The following is a 20,406-nucleotide window of genomic DNA, read 5'->3' as shown; positions in this document are numbered from 1 at the left end:
AGTTTTGTGATTTGAACGGGAGAGAATTATGAATGGCGGTGTTTGCTATGAATATACATTCATAATATTTTTTTTTATTGCTTTTATTCAAAGGGGTTGGGTCATAATGTAATTCTGTCCTCTCATAGCTACAATATAAGTGATCCAAAGATTTTTAAAATTTTGTAGAGATAGATTTCAGAAAGCCGTTACTTAATTTTGTGTTCCTGGGGAATAAAGATACATTAATCTATCGCTCCAAGCTTTATTGTATCTGCAATATATTTGTTCTCAGTTCCAAGACATCGACGCATTTTGGTTTTTTTTACCGTTCACATTTTTGCGGTTTATGTAAAGTTTATGGGAAAAACCAATATGGTACGAGGGACGTAAAACCTTCGGAATAATTCCACGGCATTCCACGGAATATTCCAGTTATTGCGGCTGGTGTGGACATAACTTATGGTGTTACAGAGTATGCTAATGATTGTCTTGAAATTTTATTTTAATCTCGTTAGGTTATTGCATTAACGCTTATAAAACATTAAACAATCACAAAAACTGTATTATTATATAATGTGAGAGTCTTGCTACGTTTTTGTAGTCTGTTTGTGATCTTGTACCCAATAAATATCACATGATAGTACTGGGCGGAATCACTAATTACTACCAAGGACATATAGCGGTTTAATGCGAGAGACTGCAAGCTAAATGTTTACATGTCCGTATCCAAATCTTAGGAATAAATATTTACGATGACATTTATAAATTTATTTATTTTGTTATTCATGTTTGCTTGTCGGCATTTTAATTTTTCTTATCATGTTTAATAAATTATCTATTATAGCTAGTTTGTCGTTGTTGTCGTTTCAACTCATAAATCAAGAAATGTGCCTCTCCTAAAGCTATATTAGCGCTATAAACCATAATCGCCAACCATAATGGTACGCAGAGGACACGGTTGTCTATCCTCTGGAAACTTTTTTAAGAGCACTGACAATCCTATAAATCTAATGCACAAAGAGATTATATGGAATCGAACCCGCGACCTGCGATCGCAAATCTTAGTCCTTTACCGCTGCGCTACCACTGCTCAAGTTTTCCATCAGATGCAATTTAATATCATTACATTTTAATTTCTTTATAAGTTTTAAGAATTTTCATTCGCTATGTAATGTAATTTATATATTACTTATAACAAAGTTTTTCCGGGCAAGCCTTATACAAGTATAGAGAGAAAGAAAACATGCTTTTTAATGAATGCCTTCACCATGCAGAAATATTTTAAAATATAGCTGACTTTTACTCAGATAGAGAAATATTCATACCAAATTTCAAGTATATAGCCTTATGGTTCCACAGGGATTGTGATGAGTCATTTTATAGGTTGGCATCTATTCTAAATGTATATATATATATATGTGTGTGTGTGTGTATGTATAAAGCAAAGAGAGAGAAAAGTTACGGACTATCAGTACCGATGTCTCAATAAAAGAACTATATGATACCAATATGTGATCCAATTATAAAATATCTCGATAATAATTTAGTCGATTAATTTTAAAACAAGTTTTTTTTATTTCACGAACGTAATAGAGATTGTAGTTCTGTACAGGATACTTGTAATTAAGTAGCATACCGTTTCTCTGTAACTTTTTAACATAAGCTCTTATTTTTAATAAATGATATGGTATAATTAGTTCCGCCGTGTAATGATTCGAATTATAAAGTAGCAAAATTTTTATATTTAAGTTGATAGTAATGGCATTTGATTGTGCGATCACAATGAATTAAAGGATATCTCAATGTCTATTATCATTACAAAGGTTTCTATATTGAAATCTAAGCTCTTAACATTCCAAGGATTTTTCGTATGGGTGTTGAATCCATCGCATTGTAGTCAGAAGGACTGGGTACGGTGCCCGGGGCTGAACACCCGCGAGGATTTGGGGGTGGCTACATTGCAATGCATAAGTGCTTATCTTCAACGACCAGACTCTTCTGCCAAAATTTAAAATGGTTCTAACAACGATGTTTGAGAAGCCTATGCCAGAAATATGCTAATGTTCGTTCTTGACAGGCCTAAATCTTAAAGCAGGTTATTGAGAGAGTTCGCGCACCTTTCGCTCCTACCTCCGTCACATACAATAATAATATAATCAATAAACAGATCTTATATTTTATAAAAATACTCCTCAAAGGCTCCATTAGATATAAATTTTAATTAAGCCTTTTTTTTACAGAAGTCGGTTCGTTTTAAATGTCCGTGCTAATGTGTAATAATTTGGAATTGATTTTTAAATCAACGCGCCATACATTTTCGTGACCGTTTAAACTGGTTAGAATTTTCGACCTCTGCAGAAATTTTTTATTGTTAAGATGATGTAAATGTCGTAACTATTGTTTTTTTTTATGCAACAGTGCAGTAAAAAAATATCGCTTGAAGGTTTTGTATAGACGTTTTTTAAAATATGACCGGTTATTCCTCTTGTGCTAAGGTAAACGACCTCTTAAAAATCGCTCGAATCTTTTAAATGTTTTTAGTTGTTTTTTATTATTGTTTTGTTTATAATAATCACCTTCCGTGTAAATAATTTACTTTTATTTTATTGTTATCTACTAGTACTAACGTAATATTTTTTTTTATTTACGTATTTCATGAGCTATGTTCGGCTGTGCTCGGCTATGCTCGGGATTTCTCGGAGAAAACGAAGTAGGAATTAGGAGATTCATAAACGAACGAAGGTAACCGATAAAGCACAGCGGATTTTCAAGTTGAAGTGGCTGTGTAAAGTGAAAATAGGAGACGTCCATAGTGTATTTACAAGACACCGTGAAAAACTACTAAAGTGTCGACTGCATAAAGTATCTAATTCATTTGTAAAAGACGGAATCAGATTTTTCAATAAAACTCTGCATAACATTATTAGACTACCATTTGAAATATTCAAAGGGCATATAAAGTGAAGCAAAGAAGTAAATTTACAAAAATGGCTTATTATTCAATAAACGAATATTTAAAAGAAAACAATCCGCAGTGATGTCGCTTGATTATTTTGATTTTATTTAGGCTATACCTTACAAAATGTATGTGTATGAATCTGTATTGTTAAACTATTAAAACGTGTGTTGTTATGGACTTTATTTCTGCTTCTTCTCCGCTATAACACTTTGTGAAGCAGAGTAGAGTAGAAAATATAATAGATTAAAAAATAATAAGTAGACGATCAGTAAGAGTTCTTTTATAAAGCTTCAATGTTGTGTGTATTTTATCTTTCTTTAGTGGGGAGGCCACATAGCACGGAGAAGAAGTAGCCGATAGGGACTTGAGGTTTTAAAGTGGAGATCACGTTCACACACAATACGGACAGATGATCTTGTTAAGATAGAACGAAAATATTGAATGCAACCTGCTTTCAAATGGTCTTATCGGTAGGACCATGTTCAGCAGTTTACGTGCTACTATTAAAAATATGACGATAACGTGTTTGATATATATTAATGCAATTATTTGCAAATGATTTAACATATTTGATGATCGGTGTATTAATTATTATATTAGCATACATGCAATACATTAGCATGTTTTTTAATAATTTAGTAAAATATGCATTACTAAAAATTCTAATTAACTTCATTCTTCGTCTAAGACAGAGTTCCCCAAACTTTTTTGTGTCGTAGACCCCTTGCCATGTTTTTCCGTGTTGGGTAGACCTCCTACTTACCTGATATTGATTTCCTGTAAATTTCTAACTGTAGTGAAGTTAAGTGTTAAAAACTTAAAGTAAAAATACAAGTTAATTTATACATTTATTAATTGAATTTAAATTAAAACTACTCAAAGTAAAATTTTGTATCTGTTATGTAAAATATACGTAACATTAAATAAACTATAAATAAAATAACGTAAACAATAATTTAATATTTTTAGTGAGAAGGATGAACTTGATGCTTTAATAATAAATTATCAACATTTGGCGTCAATTTTGTAAGGGTTAATCTTAAATCTCCTCGGCTAACGATGTCCAGTCTGTGGACCCCCATTGTCATTTCATAGACACCCAAATTTTTTTTCGCTGACGTAGACCCCTTGCAGGTTGTCATAGACCCCTAGGGGTCGATATAGACCACTTTGGGAATCACTGGTCTAAGACATTGCCTAGATTAAATAGACTTACGGATTATTAAAGTCAATAGTATTGTATACAAAGTTTATAGTCATAATAGTCCAAAAGCTAACGTAACTCAGACATTAACTTTGCAAAAAAAGGGAAGGGAATATTAGCCTCCAAAATATGTAAAAGCGATGGCCGACTAGTACCGAAGGTACTAAAGATTCTGTTATCTGACGTAGGACGTAGACCACCCCATAGACAAAGGACTTGTTGAAAGCGGTCTGCAACCAATAATTAACCAGGTCATCTGTGCACTTTATGCGTAGACAGCGCAGAGTATAGCAGGACATGCGCTGCGCTATCTCGTCCGCGGTTTCCTTCGACACCTTGAGGCACTGCCGCTTTTAACATGCCAAACATAAAGTAACAACTTACTGTTATTAGATTATAAAGCAAATTCTTTTGCAATTTTCACTTTTATTATAGTTTTTTGAGTTATATCAGAAATCACACGTCTAAACCTTAATTAATTCAAATTTTACTTGTTTTATACACAAGCAGAATAAATATGTTTATTATACATGTTTGTTGGATAACTATAAAAAGATGTTTTTTGGACTTTTTTGATCAACCATTAGACAGACAGACGCTAATTGTTATTTAACGTCGTGACTCCAAGATCATATTTTTCTATTGCTTCTACCTGTTCAGCAAGCTCTGAGAAATATATTTTGTCAAATAACATAACTCTGTTTACTTGGTCTCGGTCTATAACTATAATTAAAATTTAGGTTCTAAATTTAAATGTTTTCTTCTATTTCTCCAAGAATTTAAAAAAAGAATATGTGATTTATGACGCATTTATCTCAAGTGCGTAAGTATTTACTTTAAAATAGAGTCTCATTACTTAAGTCATTGGTCGGTAAGATTTCAAACCGAAAAAGACTATATTTAACATTGTGATAACAGAGCCTATTTTAAATAATGAAAATTTATCAAACATGTCTTAGTATAGCATGAAATAAAATTTTATGTTATATAGATAAATATAATGTGTATTTAAAGGTATAATAAGGTAAAAAAACTACACAGCTGTGAATTATTGTCCCGCATGTTATAAATATGCGCTATGCTGTTATAGACCAATATTTGTGTCAATATAATATGTTTTATATGTCTGTTAATCATATAATCCCAGTCGCTACGTGCTTTTGTTTTTTTTTTTGGTTGATTTTTTGCATTTACTTTATTAATTGTAGACGCGGAGTGGGTATGCCCACCGCTGGGTAAACCAACGATACGGTCAAGGTCGCTAGAAGGCGCCTGATGCGGGCACCGTAGTGATCTTTGGGGAAGGCCTATGCCTTGCAGAGGACGTCTATCGACTGACGTCATGATGACGATTTTACTATAATTTCATTCTTTATTATTCTTATTGTTTTCATTTAAATTGAATCTTGCGATGTAGTTTGAAATATAATGCTAAGTTGTCACCTACATTTCGCAGACGCGGTCGGCCATTTTTTTTCATTTCATATAACTTTTATATGTTTATGTTACGATTGTGATGCATGAAGTGTTTAATCTTATGTTTCGTAATTTAATTTAATTGAAAAATTAATGGATTATTTCAGAAATAGTGTAATCTGTTATTTTTACAACAGACTGCTCGTCTCCTCAGAAATATTCTATCAACTGATGCTCGCCTATAAGCATTGTTACAAATGGATTTTTAAAACTTGATATAGCGTTTTAAATTGAATCTTTGTTTTCTAATAGATATGGATAATTAAGAAGACGGCGTCTCAGGTCACAAACTTAACACACACAAAACTATTTATTGCAAACAACATTTGAGATTTCATAATTTCAAGATATTTATTCTTCTATATGTTATAAATAGGTTATATACATAGCAAAGTGGGTATTGCAGCTTTAAGATATATATTATTGACGTCATTCACGAAATAGATCCGCCATTTTGTCAAAATGGTATTGAAATTTTAAATTCGAATTCCAAAAAAAAAAAAGAATTGCTTAAAATTTTGGAAAAGTATCCATGTTTGTGCACGTGGTAGAAATTGACATCTACGTCTCATTATTCAAAAATGTCAAACGTTGCTTTTACTAAATCTAAAGTCTATGTTTTATGTTAGTGAGAAAAACAAAGTTATTATAGGATTTTTTCTTACTTATGTTGCAAGTTAAGACAAAATACGTATTTTAATGATAATTTTCAACAAGGACTCATATAATCAATCACCTAGATTAAATACTAGGCCCATATTAAATTAAAGAAAATTACGACATTTAGCAAAATTTACAATATGCAATTATATAAAATTGCACAAAAATTGTTTGATTTTATCTTGCAAGGTTTTAATATATGGCACACTACATTTAACCTCAATAATGAATCTAGATTCATATCTACTGGTAAAAGGCCTGTGTTGCTAGGTCAACTATTAAAAGTTATTTATTTATTCGTATTATTATCAGCGTATGATCATTTTCAGTGACTCTTTGTGTACGTCAAGAAACGAATGAAAGAACAGTATTTTATAGAAACTAGAATCAGATTGAGTTCCTCTTAAAAGGCATCTCTCAACTTTGAGCTACGATTTTTCAAAACGCAGGGCGTTCACGCGCCTTGGACTGTAAAAATTTAAAAACTGTAGGATGCGTGGTATTTTTAAATCTAACAGACGTGGGAACCTCTTTAACTACTTCGGTACGGTGCTCGTCCGCCACAAAACCGTATCCAAGGCCGAGCGTCGACTTTACTCGTCAACCATTTCTTGGTTTTTAACATATCTCTGTAATTACAGTTTATTAGAATTACGTTAGGTGAACGTCATGCGTCGTATCACGACGTGTTTGGTGTGATCTAAGAAATAACTTTTATTGTAATACTCTAAAATTTGTGACATTTTATTTAATAGTAAACTAATTACTTTGAGCTAAATTTTCTAATTTTTCATTTATAAAAATTAAACTTTTTGAAATACTGAAATAAAACAAACGCTGTGTTAATTATATTACAAATATTATCTGTTTGTAAAATACTCTCATCACAAATATAGGGTGGGCCAAAAATTTTTGCAAATAGCATGTGTCAACGAGTTTTCCAAAGTTTACGTAGTCGATTACAGGAGTGCCAACGGCGAGACGGAGCACATCTCGACGATGTAATTTTTAAAAAATAAATTTTTATAAATGATAATTACGGTAAATAAATCATAAACAAAATAGCATTTGTACTTTTATTTCTACACATGTTTCAAAAGTGCAAAAAGTTATGGCCCACCCTGCATATTAAAGATCTAAACGGGCTCAGTGTCGCTTCTGCGCCCGGCAGGTAAGAGCCGGCTGTGCGCGTTCACATGTGGCTGTCGACATTCGTACTGAAGTGGTTAGAGACTAGATCTCGGTGTCGTTAGGGGCGTTAAGAAGGCAGCTCCTGTGCCTGGCTACACTGTATTGCCAGTGCTGTTTTCACAGAGGCACTTTTCACTTTGATAATTATTGCCCAGTAGCGTGACATGTGGACTTTCAATACTCTGCCACCAAACTATTAGAGAAGCTATAAAAAGTGATATTATGAAGCGTTTAGAATTACATAATTAATAAAGATGTCCTGTAGTGGTCTTATCATACAGTGGTGTCAAGTCAACCAATATTTATAACGTAAATTTCAAGAAAGAAATATCTGTAGAATATTGCTTTATAAGGGTTGTCTATAATCGAATATTTTAGTCATCTTTTTCATTTATTTGAATAAAAGAACTTATAGAGAATACACTCTTAATACACATTACGAAAAAAAATAGATTTTCGGTAGCGACACTAAACTCTTTATAGCGCCATCTAGCGGTACACCTGAGATTATAAATAGATAAATGGATAAACAAGAATCCAATCCGATAATAAAGTTACTATGGGGCGAATTGAGACTTTTAAGGTTTGGTACTGGGAGGTTTAGGTAAGCGCTATTTGCGCCCTGTACCGTTAAACCCACGGAATTTTTAAATGACAATAAGGTAATTGAAACCATCCGGAACAAAACAAGAATAGAACACTCAAATATGATACACATTTTGCCTTTGTTGCTTAGATATATTAACCTTTAATGTCTGTTATACGGGACGACAATACAAAATAGAAGAGTTGCAGGAGTTTTTTCCGCCACTTTTTCCCCCCAGCACTAACACTCTCCGAAGTGGTAGTATTATTAGTCAGTCCGAGAAAACTGACTAATAATAAGGCAAAATGTGTATATATATAGAATTGTATCTATCGGGACGTTTACCTCAAGTGTATCTCTCTCCATTTTCAAAGTTTGAGGTTTGATTTTTGCCTAGTTTAAGTTGAATAATAACTTATAACCTTATAGCTACATTTCTACTAAACCTAAAATCTAATTAAAATTAATTAAAAATCTGCGCACTTTTTTTTTAAATACTAATCAAAAACATCGTTTACATTTTGAAGTTCTTTCAATTATAATAAAAAAAAATACTTTTTTAAATTTCTCCTCTTTCATGTTACTATGGGGGTTATTTTTTTTTTGTATACAAGAGTCAAAAATTCATACCGCAATGGCCTTTGCAATTAATTTTTGGGAAAGTGGTCAAAATAATTAATAAATTTAACTTTCAAATAAAATAAATAAACGAATATTATTATTTTTTTGAATGTTGGTATGATGTTTATTTATTGGAAAATCTATGTACGTGTATATCATTTTCAGAGGTATATTATAAATGCGGCAACAGTTGTTTAAGGTTTGACAACGAGTGATTATTGATTTGTTGTCGTCGTTTCAGAATATAAACACTTATTGCAAGGACGAGGCCTGCACCAAAATATCTATAGGGGGATATACCATAATCGCCTTACTTGGCAGGCGGGTTGGCTATTGCAATGTGGTACTATGGCGCAGAGGATGCTGCTACCTATTCTCTGAAAACTAGTTTTTTTTTTAAATTACGCAATCTAGGAATCGAAGCTGCGCCCTACGATCGTAACTCTCAGTCTTTGATCGCTGAGTTATCACAGCTCTATTTATTAATTACTATAACATATGCATACTCACACACACACTGAAAAATATCATATATAATTTTGCGTGATACAATTTTTTTTAAGTAAGCTGGTAAAAATTATAAACTAAAAAATAAAAGATTAAATATTCATGGTATTGTTTTTTTTTTAATTTTAACAACATGTAACATTAAATAAATTTAACTTTAAACCTATTTATAAGGAATTTTATTTTTCAAATAAAATGATTTTCGTAAAACTGGTATACGAAATTTAATCTGTAAAACTTCTTTAAACACTTTTGCTTTTATGAATTACTTTCTTTATGGTTTATAATAGTATAGGCGGCATGTAATAAATTTTCATATTTCAAATTCCGTTGTTTTTTTAATTATAAAAACTATGAATCTAAAATATATTTACAAAGCTTGAGCCTCTGTTAGCATTGAAAAAATAAAATCCAAACTAATCAGATCGTTTAAAATTTGATTTCATTCATATCTGAACAGTACTTAAAAAAGATTTTTTTGAATTTAGTACATTCTTACAATATCAATATTGCTTAAAGGATATTATGGCAATTTACCTCCCAAAGAGTTATCAGTTATAAATTAACTTACAATCTTATATTACAGCTATATACAAAATTGTGTAGATATTTGGATTAGCTTACAATTTCACAACAGTTCTATGGTAAAACATACGTTCGTCACCGCTTGCGTCTCAGCCAATCTTGTTTGATCAAATCCGCTCCTTTTTCTCCGATCATAATCACTGCGGCATTCGTGTTACCGCTCACTATGGTCGGCATTATACTAGCATCTATAACCCGAAGTCCTTCCACGCCATACACTCGAAGTCGAGGATCCACGACAGCTTTCTCATCCCACGATGGTCCCATCTTTGTCGTTCCGCACTGGTGGTATATTGTCATCGATATTGTTCTGACTTGACACTCAATGTACTCGTCGGACATGAATGTGAAATGCTTGCAGTTGGGTAAAGGCTTCGTGTATAGTCTCGAGCCGAATTGTTTGAAAGGGGAAGCGTTAGCAACTTTCAAAGCAATTTTGATTCCTTCTACCAATCTATTAACATCTAACCTATCTTCGTGATATCGAGGATTCATTGTTGGATAGTCATAAGGATTAGAACTTCTTAATCTAACGTAACCTCTTGTATTTGGTCTCAATAAAAGAGGCATTATCGTCCAAGCGTCTTTATTAGCGATTGGTTTGTATACAGTATCGTAAACTTCGTCGGTGAGTCCCAAAATTTTTCTAACTATTTGACCGTTATCTGAAGAAAAAGATGCTGGCGCCATATGAAACTGTATATCAGGCCATAAGCCGGAACTGTTTGCGTATTTCGTATTTACAAAAGCAATTCCTTCTAATCCTCCCAATGTTGTCATCGGCCCTCTCTCGTTTATCACGTAGTTCATTGTGACAGGGAATGCTTGAAGGCGATTTTGTACGATTGCAACTGGTTTCTCTACTAAAAACGTAAGACCTCCCACACCTACGTGATCTTGTAAATTTTCTCCTACCGGCAAATCTTTTAACACTTGAATACCAACATCTTTTAGGTGATCCTTAGGACCTATTCCGGATAGCATGAGTAATTGTGGGCTGTTTATTGCTCCCGCTGATAATATTACCTCCTTTTTAGCGAACACAACTCTTTTCACGCCATGTTTTATAAATTCGACTCCATAGGCTTTCATAGTTAAAGGATTAATTAGGACCTTAGTAACTTGGGAATTAAGTGATATATCTAAGTTCTGACGAGCGCGTACGGGTCTTAAGAATGCTTTTGCCGTGCTACAACGTGAACCGCGTCTTATAGTGCCCTGTGCGATCATGAACCCAGTTTGCACCGCCCCATTTATATCTCTATTCTCATATCCTATCTCAGCTCCCGCTTCGACGAACGCAGCCACCAGAGGAGTTCTCCAAGGTGCCTCTTGAACTGTGAGGTACCCTCCTGTTCCATGGTATTCGCTTTTAGACAAATAGGGATTTCTGTTATCCTCGGACTTAATGAAATATTTAAGTACATCACGATAGCCCCATCCAGGGTTGCCGAATGATTCCCATTGGTCGAAATCGTATCGGTTGCCTCTCACGTATATCATGTAGTTCAATACGCTGGAACCACCGAGCACCTGGAACGTGAAAGCGTTTTTATTAAATTATAATCGTTTTTATTAAATCATATACTGGTGTATTTTTTTTTGGAGCAATATATTATTACATTGTTATTTATAGTGTGTAGTATCTCACGGTTTAATTTAACTTGATAAAACATCAGGACTACGATTTACAAATGATACGAAATAAACTGGTATGAGTTCATAGTTTTTGTTGTCTAACTTAAACTACTAACCTGTACTTACAATGATCGAAAAAAACATGTCTACATTGTAAAAAAAGTCACGGTCACTACTTAAAATAGATTTATTTAATTAGGCAATAAAATGTGTTAAGAAAACTGGTGTTATGTAATACTACTCTGTACTATCTGTTTACAAAAAAGATTATTCTCATTATTTAGTTTTAAATATAAAAGTATTAATTTGAATGTAAAAATTTCAATTTTAAATTTCGAAGTCGATGTAAATTAAGTGTTTATGCATTGTAAAGTAATATGTTATCGTTATTTAAATATATTATAGTTCAGTGAGAAATGTATTCATAAGTTTATTTTAAAACACTCATTATAAATAAAGAATATGTATGATTGACTCATAGATTATATTGTTATAATTCGACATGTGACATACTTTTAAAATTCCAATAAAATTTATTGAATATTTATATGTATATATGGTGGCCACAAGCCGGCAGACGCGGTGTGGCGAGGTCTCCTACAAAGTGGACCGACATCGATCATCGTGGCGAATGTTGGGGGAGGCTTATGCCTTGCAGCAGGTGCCTATTGACTATGATGATATGATGATGGCGATGTATTTAGTAATAGTAATAACTTTATTATGACATAAAAATATAAACTATAACAAGGTGGCAAAATAAACAAAATAATTATGTAAAAATCGTCTTGAATTCGACAGCTAAGAGCGTGAACTGTTTTGCTGAACTTTTTGATATTTGGTAACAATACCGGGTGATTGATTGATTGATTCATTGCTTCAAAGCTTTAATGTAGGCACTATACAAAAATCAATGATTTACAAAAATAATAAGCAATGTAATGATGACATAGTTATAAAAAACGTTTTCGTAACCCATGTTAATATGTATTAATATTAATAATTGTTTATTATCTGTCGCGCTAGACTTTGTACTGGCAGAGGTTATTGGCAGCCGCATTCGTATACAGATATTTCAGAATGATGAATTTATACAGGTGATCGGAAATAGATGTAAAATGTTTGACAATTTTGTTGATAAATGAGTTATATAACCCTTCAATGCTTTTATACCTATAAGTAATTACCATGTATTATTGTATGTGTATATGCAAGTTTATGTGCATTTTTACGTATTCCTTGTATGTGTTATTGTTAACATATGTGTACGTTATGTTTATACCTTTCCCCTTGGCCAGCTGCACCTTCTCTGTTTGAATCCCAGGCAGGCGTAGGATGTCGGTTCGGTCTTGTATTGCCAGTCGAGCTTCGTCAGCTGCAGGTAACCCGCTAGCGAGGGCACGTCGGTGATCTCGTTCTCGTCAGGACCTGAAGATTGTACAGCTTTAATTATTTCCTATTTAGTATATTTAGCAGACAATAAAGTGATTAAAAATACAGGTTTTATTTATGCCATGTTGTCGTCGTCGTTTCAGCCCATAGACGGCCAATTTAAGACAAATACCTTTCTTAAAGATATCTATAGGAAATATACCATAATCGCTACACTTGACAGGTTGACGATCTCAATGTGCTTGTGGCGTGCATATCGCGCGCCACTCAACCACGCGTTGCCTAGCAACGAGCTCTTACCCACGTGTCCGTCGATCGCATCGCGGCAGCGGCGGCAATGAAACGGATAAATGACAGATGGCGCCACAGTAGACGCAACAAAAGTTTGTTTGTTTGTTGTGCTGTCAACATTAACAAGAAGCTGCAGAAAGACAAGAAGCTGCAGAAGAACAAGAAGCTACAGTACTACGACCACTCCTACATGCTGTTATGGTACGCAGAGGACGCTGCTGCCCATACCCTGAAAACTTGTTATTGAACAGTGGCAATCCCAGATAATTAACGTATAAAGGTATTTTGGAGTCGGAAATCGAATCCGCGACCTACGATCGCAAGTCTCAATCCCTTACCGAAAGGCTTCCACAGCTCGTTTACTGTCAACTAACGTATGGTACACCCTATCTAAAAAATCAATGCTTTCAGAAACATAAACATCGTAATTATCAGTAAAATCGTTTCAAAAATTCTGATTATCACACTAAAAAATATTTATTGTTTACTATCTGTCCCCGCACTTTACTGCTAGAAGATATTGGCCTGACGCATTTTAATAAAAACAAATTAATTAACGTAACATATTTCGAAGTGATCACTTTTAACATGACGATTGGGAATAGATGTACGTTGTGTATGAGTAGAGGGAATCTTATATAATTATTGGACGTAATGTGAATTATATATATATAAAATTAATATATAAAATTCTCGTGTCACGAACTTGAACTCCTCTGAAACGGCTTGACTGTTCTTTTTACCAAATTTAATATGCGTATTCAGTAGGTCTGAGAATCGGCTACTATCTATTTTCTATACCCCTAAGTGATAAAGGTTGTTCACACTTAAAAATTTTTTTTTATTTTTTTAACGAAATTTTTTGTTTTTATTTTTTTATGATACAGCATACAAGAATATATACAACCATAAATTTTCACCCCTCTACGATCAACCCTTATTTTTTATTTGTAAATTAAAATATCAGTTTTTTTTTTTGCAAAACAACGTTTGCGGGATCAGCTAGTATATATATATATTGAATCTCGGGAATCGAACAACGCGTCAATCGCAAGTCTCAGTTCTCTACAGCTGGGGTACAGCTACTCGATGCTGTATGAAGCAACACATTTAAATATTTTCGGGCAATAAGGGTAAAAGTACCTATTACCGCGGTATGCAAGAGCAAAATTAATTACCGATGTACCAGGTTTTCGTATTCACACACAGAAATCTAGGCGAACATGTTCACACTTGTAAGATTATCTATAGGACCAACGGGAGGTCGATAAATCAATGTCAGATTTGTGGTAATAGATCCTTATAACTTTTATGGACTATTCGCAAACATATTTGATTTGCACTATATTAATCAATTATAAGAATTACTTATTGATAGTTTTAAAAATACGTATAAATGCCTACTTGAATAAAGATGTTTTCAATCTGAGCTTTGAATTGAATTTCGTATAGAAATCCCGAGTATAACTCTCTCTAAAGCTTGTTAAGCTACTGTAAACTTAAGTGTACAAGTGTAGATATTTAATTTATTCATGAAATACACTTACCACTCTCAAGCAATAGAAGGTTCCAGTCTTTCACTTCAGTCAGTCGATTTGCCACCACGGCGCCAGCTGATCCACCTCCGACTACGATGAAGTCGTATTCTCTTCTTGGTTCCTTATCCAGGACCTTCGCTTCTGGATCGTAGGAACTATAGTTGTGGTATGTCAAAGCACCAAGGAGAAGGGGAATTACCCACAATCCTGTGACGCTGATTGTTTTAAGCGCTGTCGACGCTAAGAGCACGTGTAGACCCATTTTGTAATCTATTTACACTGGTAACACTGAATAGATCGGTATGTGTCAATATCACAGAATTAATATATCTCCCTTTGGTTAATTTCACTGACTAGTTATTATTTATCGAATCTTTTGTTCCTTTTTGTCTGGGGGCTTAGTTTTGCGCATCGCTTTCTTGTCGCTTTCGGTTGATGGTCGAAGGGACAGCAGCATATTAGTCCACATCGCAAGCGTGACCGTCGTCATGCGGACTCGTTGATAGTTCCTGAAAATATCATAAACAATAATTAATATACAGGGTGATTAGTTATAGATATAAAAGATTTAAAGTAGTGAGTGTATAGTTTATTTGCTATCAATTAATCTATAGTACACCTTCAGAAAATCAATGGTCTCAGAAATAATAAACAATGTAATGAGAATAAAGTAAGAAATAGCATTTTCAAAATCTGAAATATTTTATATTAAAATTAATTATAATTTAATATCAGTCACTGTAGACTTTGTACTATCAGAAGTTATTCGCCTGTCGGTCTTTATACAGAATTATCGGAAATGTGTGAAATGTTTTAAAGCTTTTTGCTGACAAATAACCTACACAATTATTCCTTTATAGTTGTAACACCTTTAAGCAATTATACTTTATACACATAATAAATAATTATTTTGTACATATAGATGTAAATAATTCTTCATGTGTTGCTGAGTGTTAAACTTGAGAATGGTTTAGCCATTACGGCTATTCTTTTCAAAATTTCGAAGATTTTTATGGAGAAAAAAAAAACAAAAATAATGTTATTTTCTTTTAACTACTCTTTTTGGCAAAGAAACCACTAAGTAATTTCAAACACTTGTCCCTACCTGCAAATGTATGACGATATTTAAAACCAAAAGAAAGCGTGTTAGGATGTAATCAAATAACGAAATATCGAGTAGCATAAAGCAATGCAAATATGATTGTATTATAATTAAAGTCTTGTAATGTTTGAAATAGAATACGAAACATGTTTTCGTAAGTTGTTGTTAGTTATAAAACAACTTTGTTAAAGTGGATGTAGTCGCTGGATGCATGTCGCTTCAAACAAATTGTGCTGAAGATGTACGGAGGAGGCCTTTGTCCAGTTGTGGACCTCCTATGGTTGAAATGATGACGACATTGTTTATTATAAAGCCATTGAATAAATGAAGTAGTTAATTAGATAACAATGCAGCCGATCAGTTTATAGAAATTTTTGTGAAGATTAAGCAATAGATTACGTACATAGATACGTATCAACGCACGTTGTATTCAAAGCCTTACAATAAAATTTGGGCAACATAAGTAAAATTGGATAAAAGTGACTTCAGCTATTATATAGATGCTCGGGTAATTGCTCTTTGCTAAAAAAAGTTCTTACTTAGATTCACGATGATATGCCCCTCACCAAGAAAGTTCAAAACTGAACCCAGGGTATCCTCCTCAAATTATAAAACTCTTAGTATGTCACATCTCACGAAGTTTATAATTTATGTAAAACTAACGATACACATAATAAAGTTAAGGCCATGGGAAATAGTTGAATACGGGCAGCGCATAACCGGTCATCGCGGTGACCGTAGGAGATGGACATTTATTGATAATTATGAAAATTTAAACAAAATCTTTAAAAACGAAGTGAGACGATCACAAAATTTAACTATCTATAGGTTCTTCTTTTATTTATTTTTTCCAATGGACAATGACTTTGCATAGTAAGTCTTTCGAAACAGCGAATAAATTGGTAAAAAAATAACAATGCATTTAAATTCTCAAGGTTTATAACCTATCTATTTTTAATATCTTTTAATTTTATACAATGAATATTGAAAGGTGACAAGGTCTCTATGGTAATTTATGTATTGCCTTGCGACTTTAGATGAAAATTCAACTTTTCCTGTGGATTAATGGCTTTCTGGTGTTAATTTCTTTTATTCTTTGCAATGTAATTTATTAGATGGAACAAATCTAGCAAATTTTTACTTTGTTGTCGTCATTGAGCCTTCACTTAGAACATTTTTTTAACTTGTTGCTAATTTATGTTTATAAATATTCAATTGTTTTATTTTTATTAATCGAAGTTATCTGTATTTCAGGTATGACCAATCAAGCCTTCGATATATACGAGTCTCATTGGTAAGAAGCTATACTTGTACGTATTGGCTGATGAGTTCTTTTTCTAGACTTGATGAACACCCAGCTAATGCTACTCCGGGCATTTATTATATTCTTTATTTATTTATTTACTCTTTTTTGTACAACTTTGTAAGACTTTTTGGTGTAGATCTAAGTAATACTTAAAAATTCTTAACAAATAATTTGTTTGCCAAAGGAAATCGCGCGATAAAGCTACCAATGTAAGCTCAGTGCGAAACAGGCGTATCGTTTTCTAGTGCGGAAGCTATGATCTAATTCCTAGGCATTACTGAGACGGCGTGAAAGTGAACGCAGACCGCTATCAGTGACAATATATTGTTCAAAAAGTCTTCAACCGGTTACGTAACCGGGAAATGGCGTTTAAAGCATTATTTAAAGCTCTCCGCCGCGAGCTTTTATTGTATAGTGTAAAGCTAAAACGACAGGCCGCGATAAATTATAACACGGTGAGTCAAAGCACTCAATGGTTAAGGTAAGGAATGTAACTAAGTTGAAGTTACAGTGGTCAGGCCAAGTATCGCGCAGAACACTTGGCTGTTAGGTTCTTTTGGTTCTGGCTATACTAGCTATGGCTATATTCGAATGTTGATGCGCGCTGTTAGCCGTTTTGGCTTTTACAGCTTCATCGGACTCAGGGCTCGCGGATCCGAAATCCGCGAGTTAATAAACTAAAAAAAAAATCTACGTCAGATGCTTCACCTGACGTATTGTATTAGCTAATTGTTACCTTGGTCCTGGGCGGACGTTAAGGACAACGATACACGCGGTGGACATGAGTTCGTTAATTTCGTTAGAAGACTTTAAATGCAGGCTTCTTCTACCGGTCCTATTGAAAATCTATGAAAGTAAACCCATGTGCAGCTATTTACATGTTTCATTGCCGTAATAATGATGAAAGTATCAGTTATAGATGATAACCTTAAAAGCTACGATGATCACAATGGGGTTGATGTCCCGACGATGATAAAACTCCAAACTAAAAATAATCATATACTGTATATCTATATATTGACAATGCATTTTTTATTCAAATAAGTGGTGATAACATGTTATTGATAATTATATTTCAGTAACTAGATTATATACGCTTACAATTATTTTAATGCGTAGTGTAAGTTTTATAGTGAGTCAGAGTATAGTGCTTTTGTTTGCGCTTATTAAAGCTATTTTCACATTTGTTGACTGATACTGTTTATCCTTTAACATTAACAGCTTCTCCAGTGAACAAGTTACCTAGTTACAATTATGTACAACTGGTAAAGGTGATGCAAGTGTATAATTGAAAAGATTATATTTGGCGCATAATACATATGCGCTTATTAGGTCACTTAAGATCGTTTATCGTAAGCATTAACATATTTACCCGCTTTAAAATTTATTAATTTTAAGCAGAAAATAATTGTAATTAGTGTATAAATTACAACACATTATGTTACATATTGTTATTTTGATCCATCCGAATAACCTTTATCTGTGCACGCTTCCTTATTACAAAATAAAAAAAAAAATCTACACGAGAGTTACCAATTATGTTAAACATACTTTACGTTGCTGTTACTTAATTCGGCACCGGGGCTCGAGCAGGAACAATGGCCGCAATGTACCGTGAGCGAGCTTATTGGAACGTGACCTCGGTTTTGGTAATCACGGCACAGTCTATGACCGTGCGATGCTCTCGTGGGTACGTAATGTGCGTTGTACTAATAGAAAACAATGAATTACGAATATTCACTGATTTACTATTTTTTGTATTGTTATGTAACGCTTTTCTTTTTGAACCGGGATATTACTGCTGCCCAAACGGTATTTGCAGATTCCGGGGGCTTGAGGTGGCCGCAGAGGTCACTTAGCATATAACCTCTTTTAACTTGACGAATCTCGAAGGCACTCGGTGGAGACTCGGCTCGTGCTACTATATACTCCTATTTTACTGGATTGGGAGGTCTCCATGCTCCATCCTGCTCTATGGAGTAACTGACTCAAGGGCCTCCACGGGAACTTCGAGTTGAGCTGTCACTTGTAAAAGACCAGGTTCTCCACCATACAACAAGCGGATTTTGGGATTCGATCACGTACCTCGGAGGTAATCAGACGATCTCGATAAAATAGTTGTTGTAGGAAATGTAGACCAAGAGGTCTGTTACCAATCGGATGAATGTACTCCGTGGCTACTTGCCTCACAATAGCGTGAACACTCATAAAAGTGGGTCATAGTGATCTGTGGAGGCAACTCGTCCAATCCTCGAGTAAGGATTTCCAAGATTTTAGTATATTGTTAGTGGAGAATTATGTAGTTTTTTTTATTATTATCTTCTTTATCTTCAACTTTGATGTCAGAAACAGAGATATATCCTTTACCTTACTCACACCCAAGACGTTGAACAACTTCATATTAGCAAGGCTACGGTACAGCGACAGGGTCAAGGATGCTCACTATCCACGAGGCTCATGGGATGGTCATCGTTGTCTACGAACAACAGACACTCACGGGCTTTAAAACAGTGACCATCATGCGGTGGTACCAATATCACGCCAATCGTGAGTGTATTACTAGGACGAGATTCACGATGTGATCGCAAGATTCATCGATGTGGCGAATACGGCAATCACCGCATAAATACTGGCGTACAATCTGGGCACCGCAATATGGAGGAGAGAAGAAGTGGTCGCACTTAATTTTAAAAACCAGGACCAAAAGACAGTAAACATGCTAAAACGTGTACAAAAAATTTTGGAAATATTTAACGTAAATGTAAAAATAAACACACGTACGCTGATGTTTGTGGAATGTAAATCCCAATAATAATAATAAAAAATATTGACGGCTGTTTAATTTAAATATTGTTGGTGTTTAAACTTGGTTTGCATCCTTACCAAGTTGTAATATTAATGTAATTAATCATTTATTTATGAAGAGTTAAATGTGGAATTGCAAATCAGTATTACGTATGTTAAAAATATCTATTGGTAATTTATGAATATCGCAAATACTTTATATTTTCCCAATATTGCAGATATAACGGTTACACTGCGATTATATAAGAAATATTGATAAACAAATCTTGGGTCACCGAAACCAGTTCGTGTGAAATCTGCATATTTGGGTGAAGGTCATTTCGAGAATGTACGATTATGTGGACGCGCGGTTTGTTCGCACGTGACGAAAGAAAAATTAAATGCTATAACACTTATTGACAGCTTCATTTGTTTGGTTATTTTTTTATAAAAAAAAATTAACAATTATTGCGTAGTTATCACGGCTGGATTATGAATGGCTTCCGAAGACTTTATACCTTTTTCTAGGCTTCATAAAATTAGTAACACTTTTGTGGGTAACCGTGTATTGTATATACACTCAT

At 33.8% G+C, this 20,406-nt stretch overlaps 2 protein-coding genes across 2 annotated transcripts in view; one reads left to right on the top strand and one right to left on the bottom strand.

Annotated features, from left to right (window-relative positions):
- Positions 1–20,406, top strand: part of Flo2 (flotillin-2) — a 394,067-nt gene that overhangs the window by 112,415 nt on the left and 261,246 nt on the right. The window lies entirely within an intron of this gene.
- LOC137923939 (glucose dehydrogenase [FAD, quinone]) lies at positions 9,800–15,133 on the bottom strand. Its single transcript, XM_068767193.1, has 3 exons — positions 14,640–15,133; positions 12,692–12,837; positions 9,800–11,304 (listed from the first exon to the last, which is right to left on the bottom strand). The coding sequence occupies exons 1-3, from the start codon at positions 14,890–14,892 to the stop codon at positions 9,847–9,849; spliced, it is 1,857 nt and encodes a 618-aa protein (XP_068623294.1). The 5' UTR covers positions 14,893–15,133; the 3' UTR covers positions 9,800–9,846.

Source organism: Battus philenor, unplaced genomic scaffold (genome assembly GCF_028537555.1).
Source record: "Battus philenor isolate CCGP_79_NKW_IND1 unplaced genomic scaffold, ilBatPhil1.0.hap1 SCAF_23, whole genome shotgun sequence".
Taxonomy (NCBI): Eukaryota; Metazoa; Arthropoda; class Insecta; order Lepidoptera; family Papilionidae; genus Battus; species Battus philenor.
This window is presented reverse-complemented; position numbering and strand designations above follow the sequence as displayed.

Excerpts from the sequence above, each read along its gene's own strand:
- LOC137923939 (XM_068767193.1), bottom strand. The coding sequence starts at position 14,892 with ATGGGTCTACACGTGCTCTTAGCGTCGACAGCGCTTAAAACAATCAGC. Across the intron at positions 12,838-14,639 it reads CCTTCTATTGCTTGAGAGTG|GTCCTGACGAGAACGAGATC; the intron begins GTAAGTGTATTT and ends TACAATCTTCAG. Across the intron at positions 11,305-12,691 it reads GCAGCTGGCCAAGGGGAAAG|GTGCTCGGTGGTTCCAGCGT; the intron begins GTATAAACATAA and ends TTCACGTTCCAG.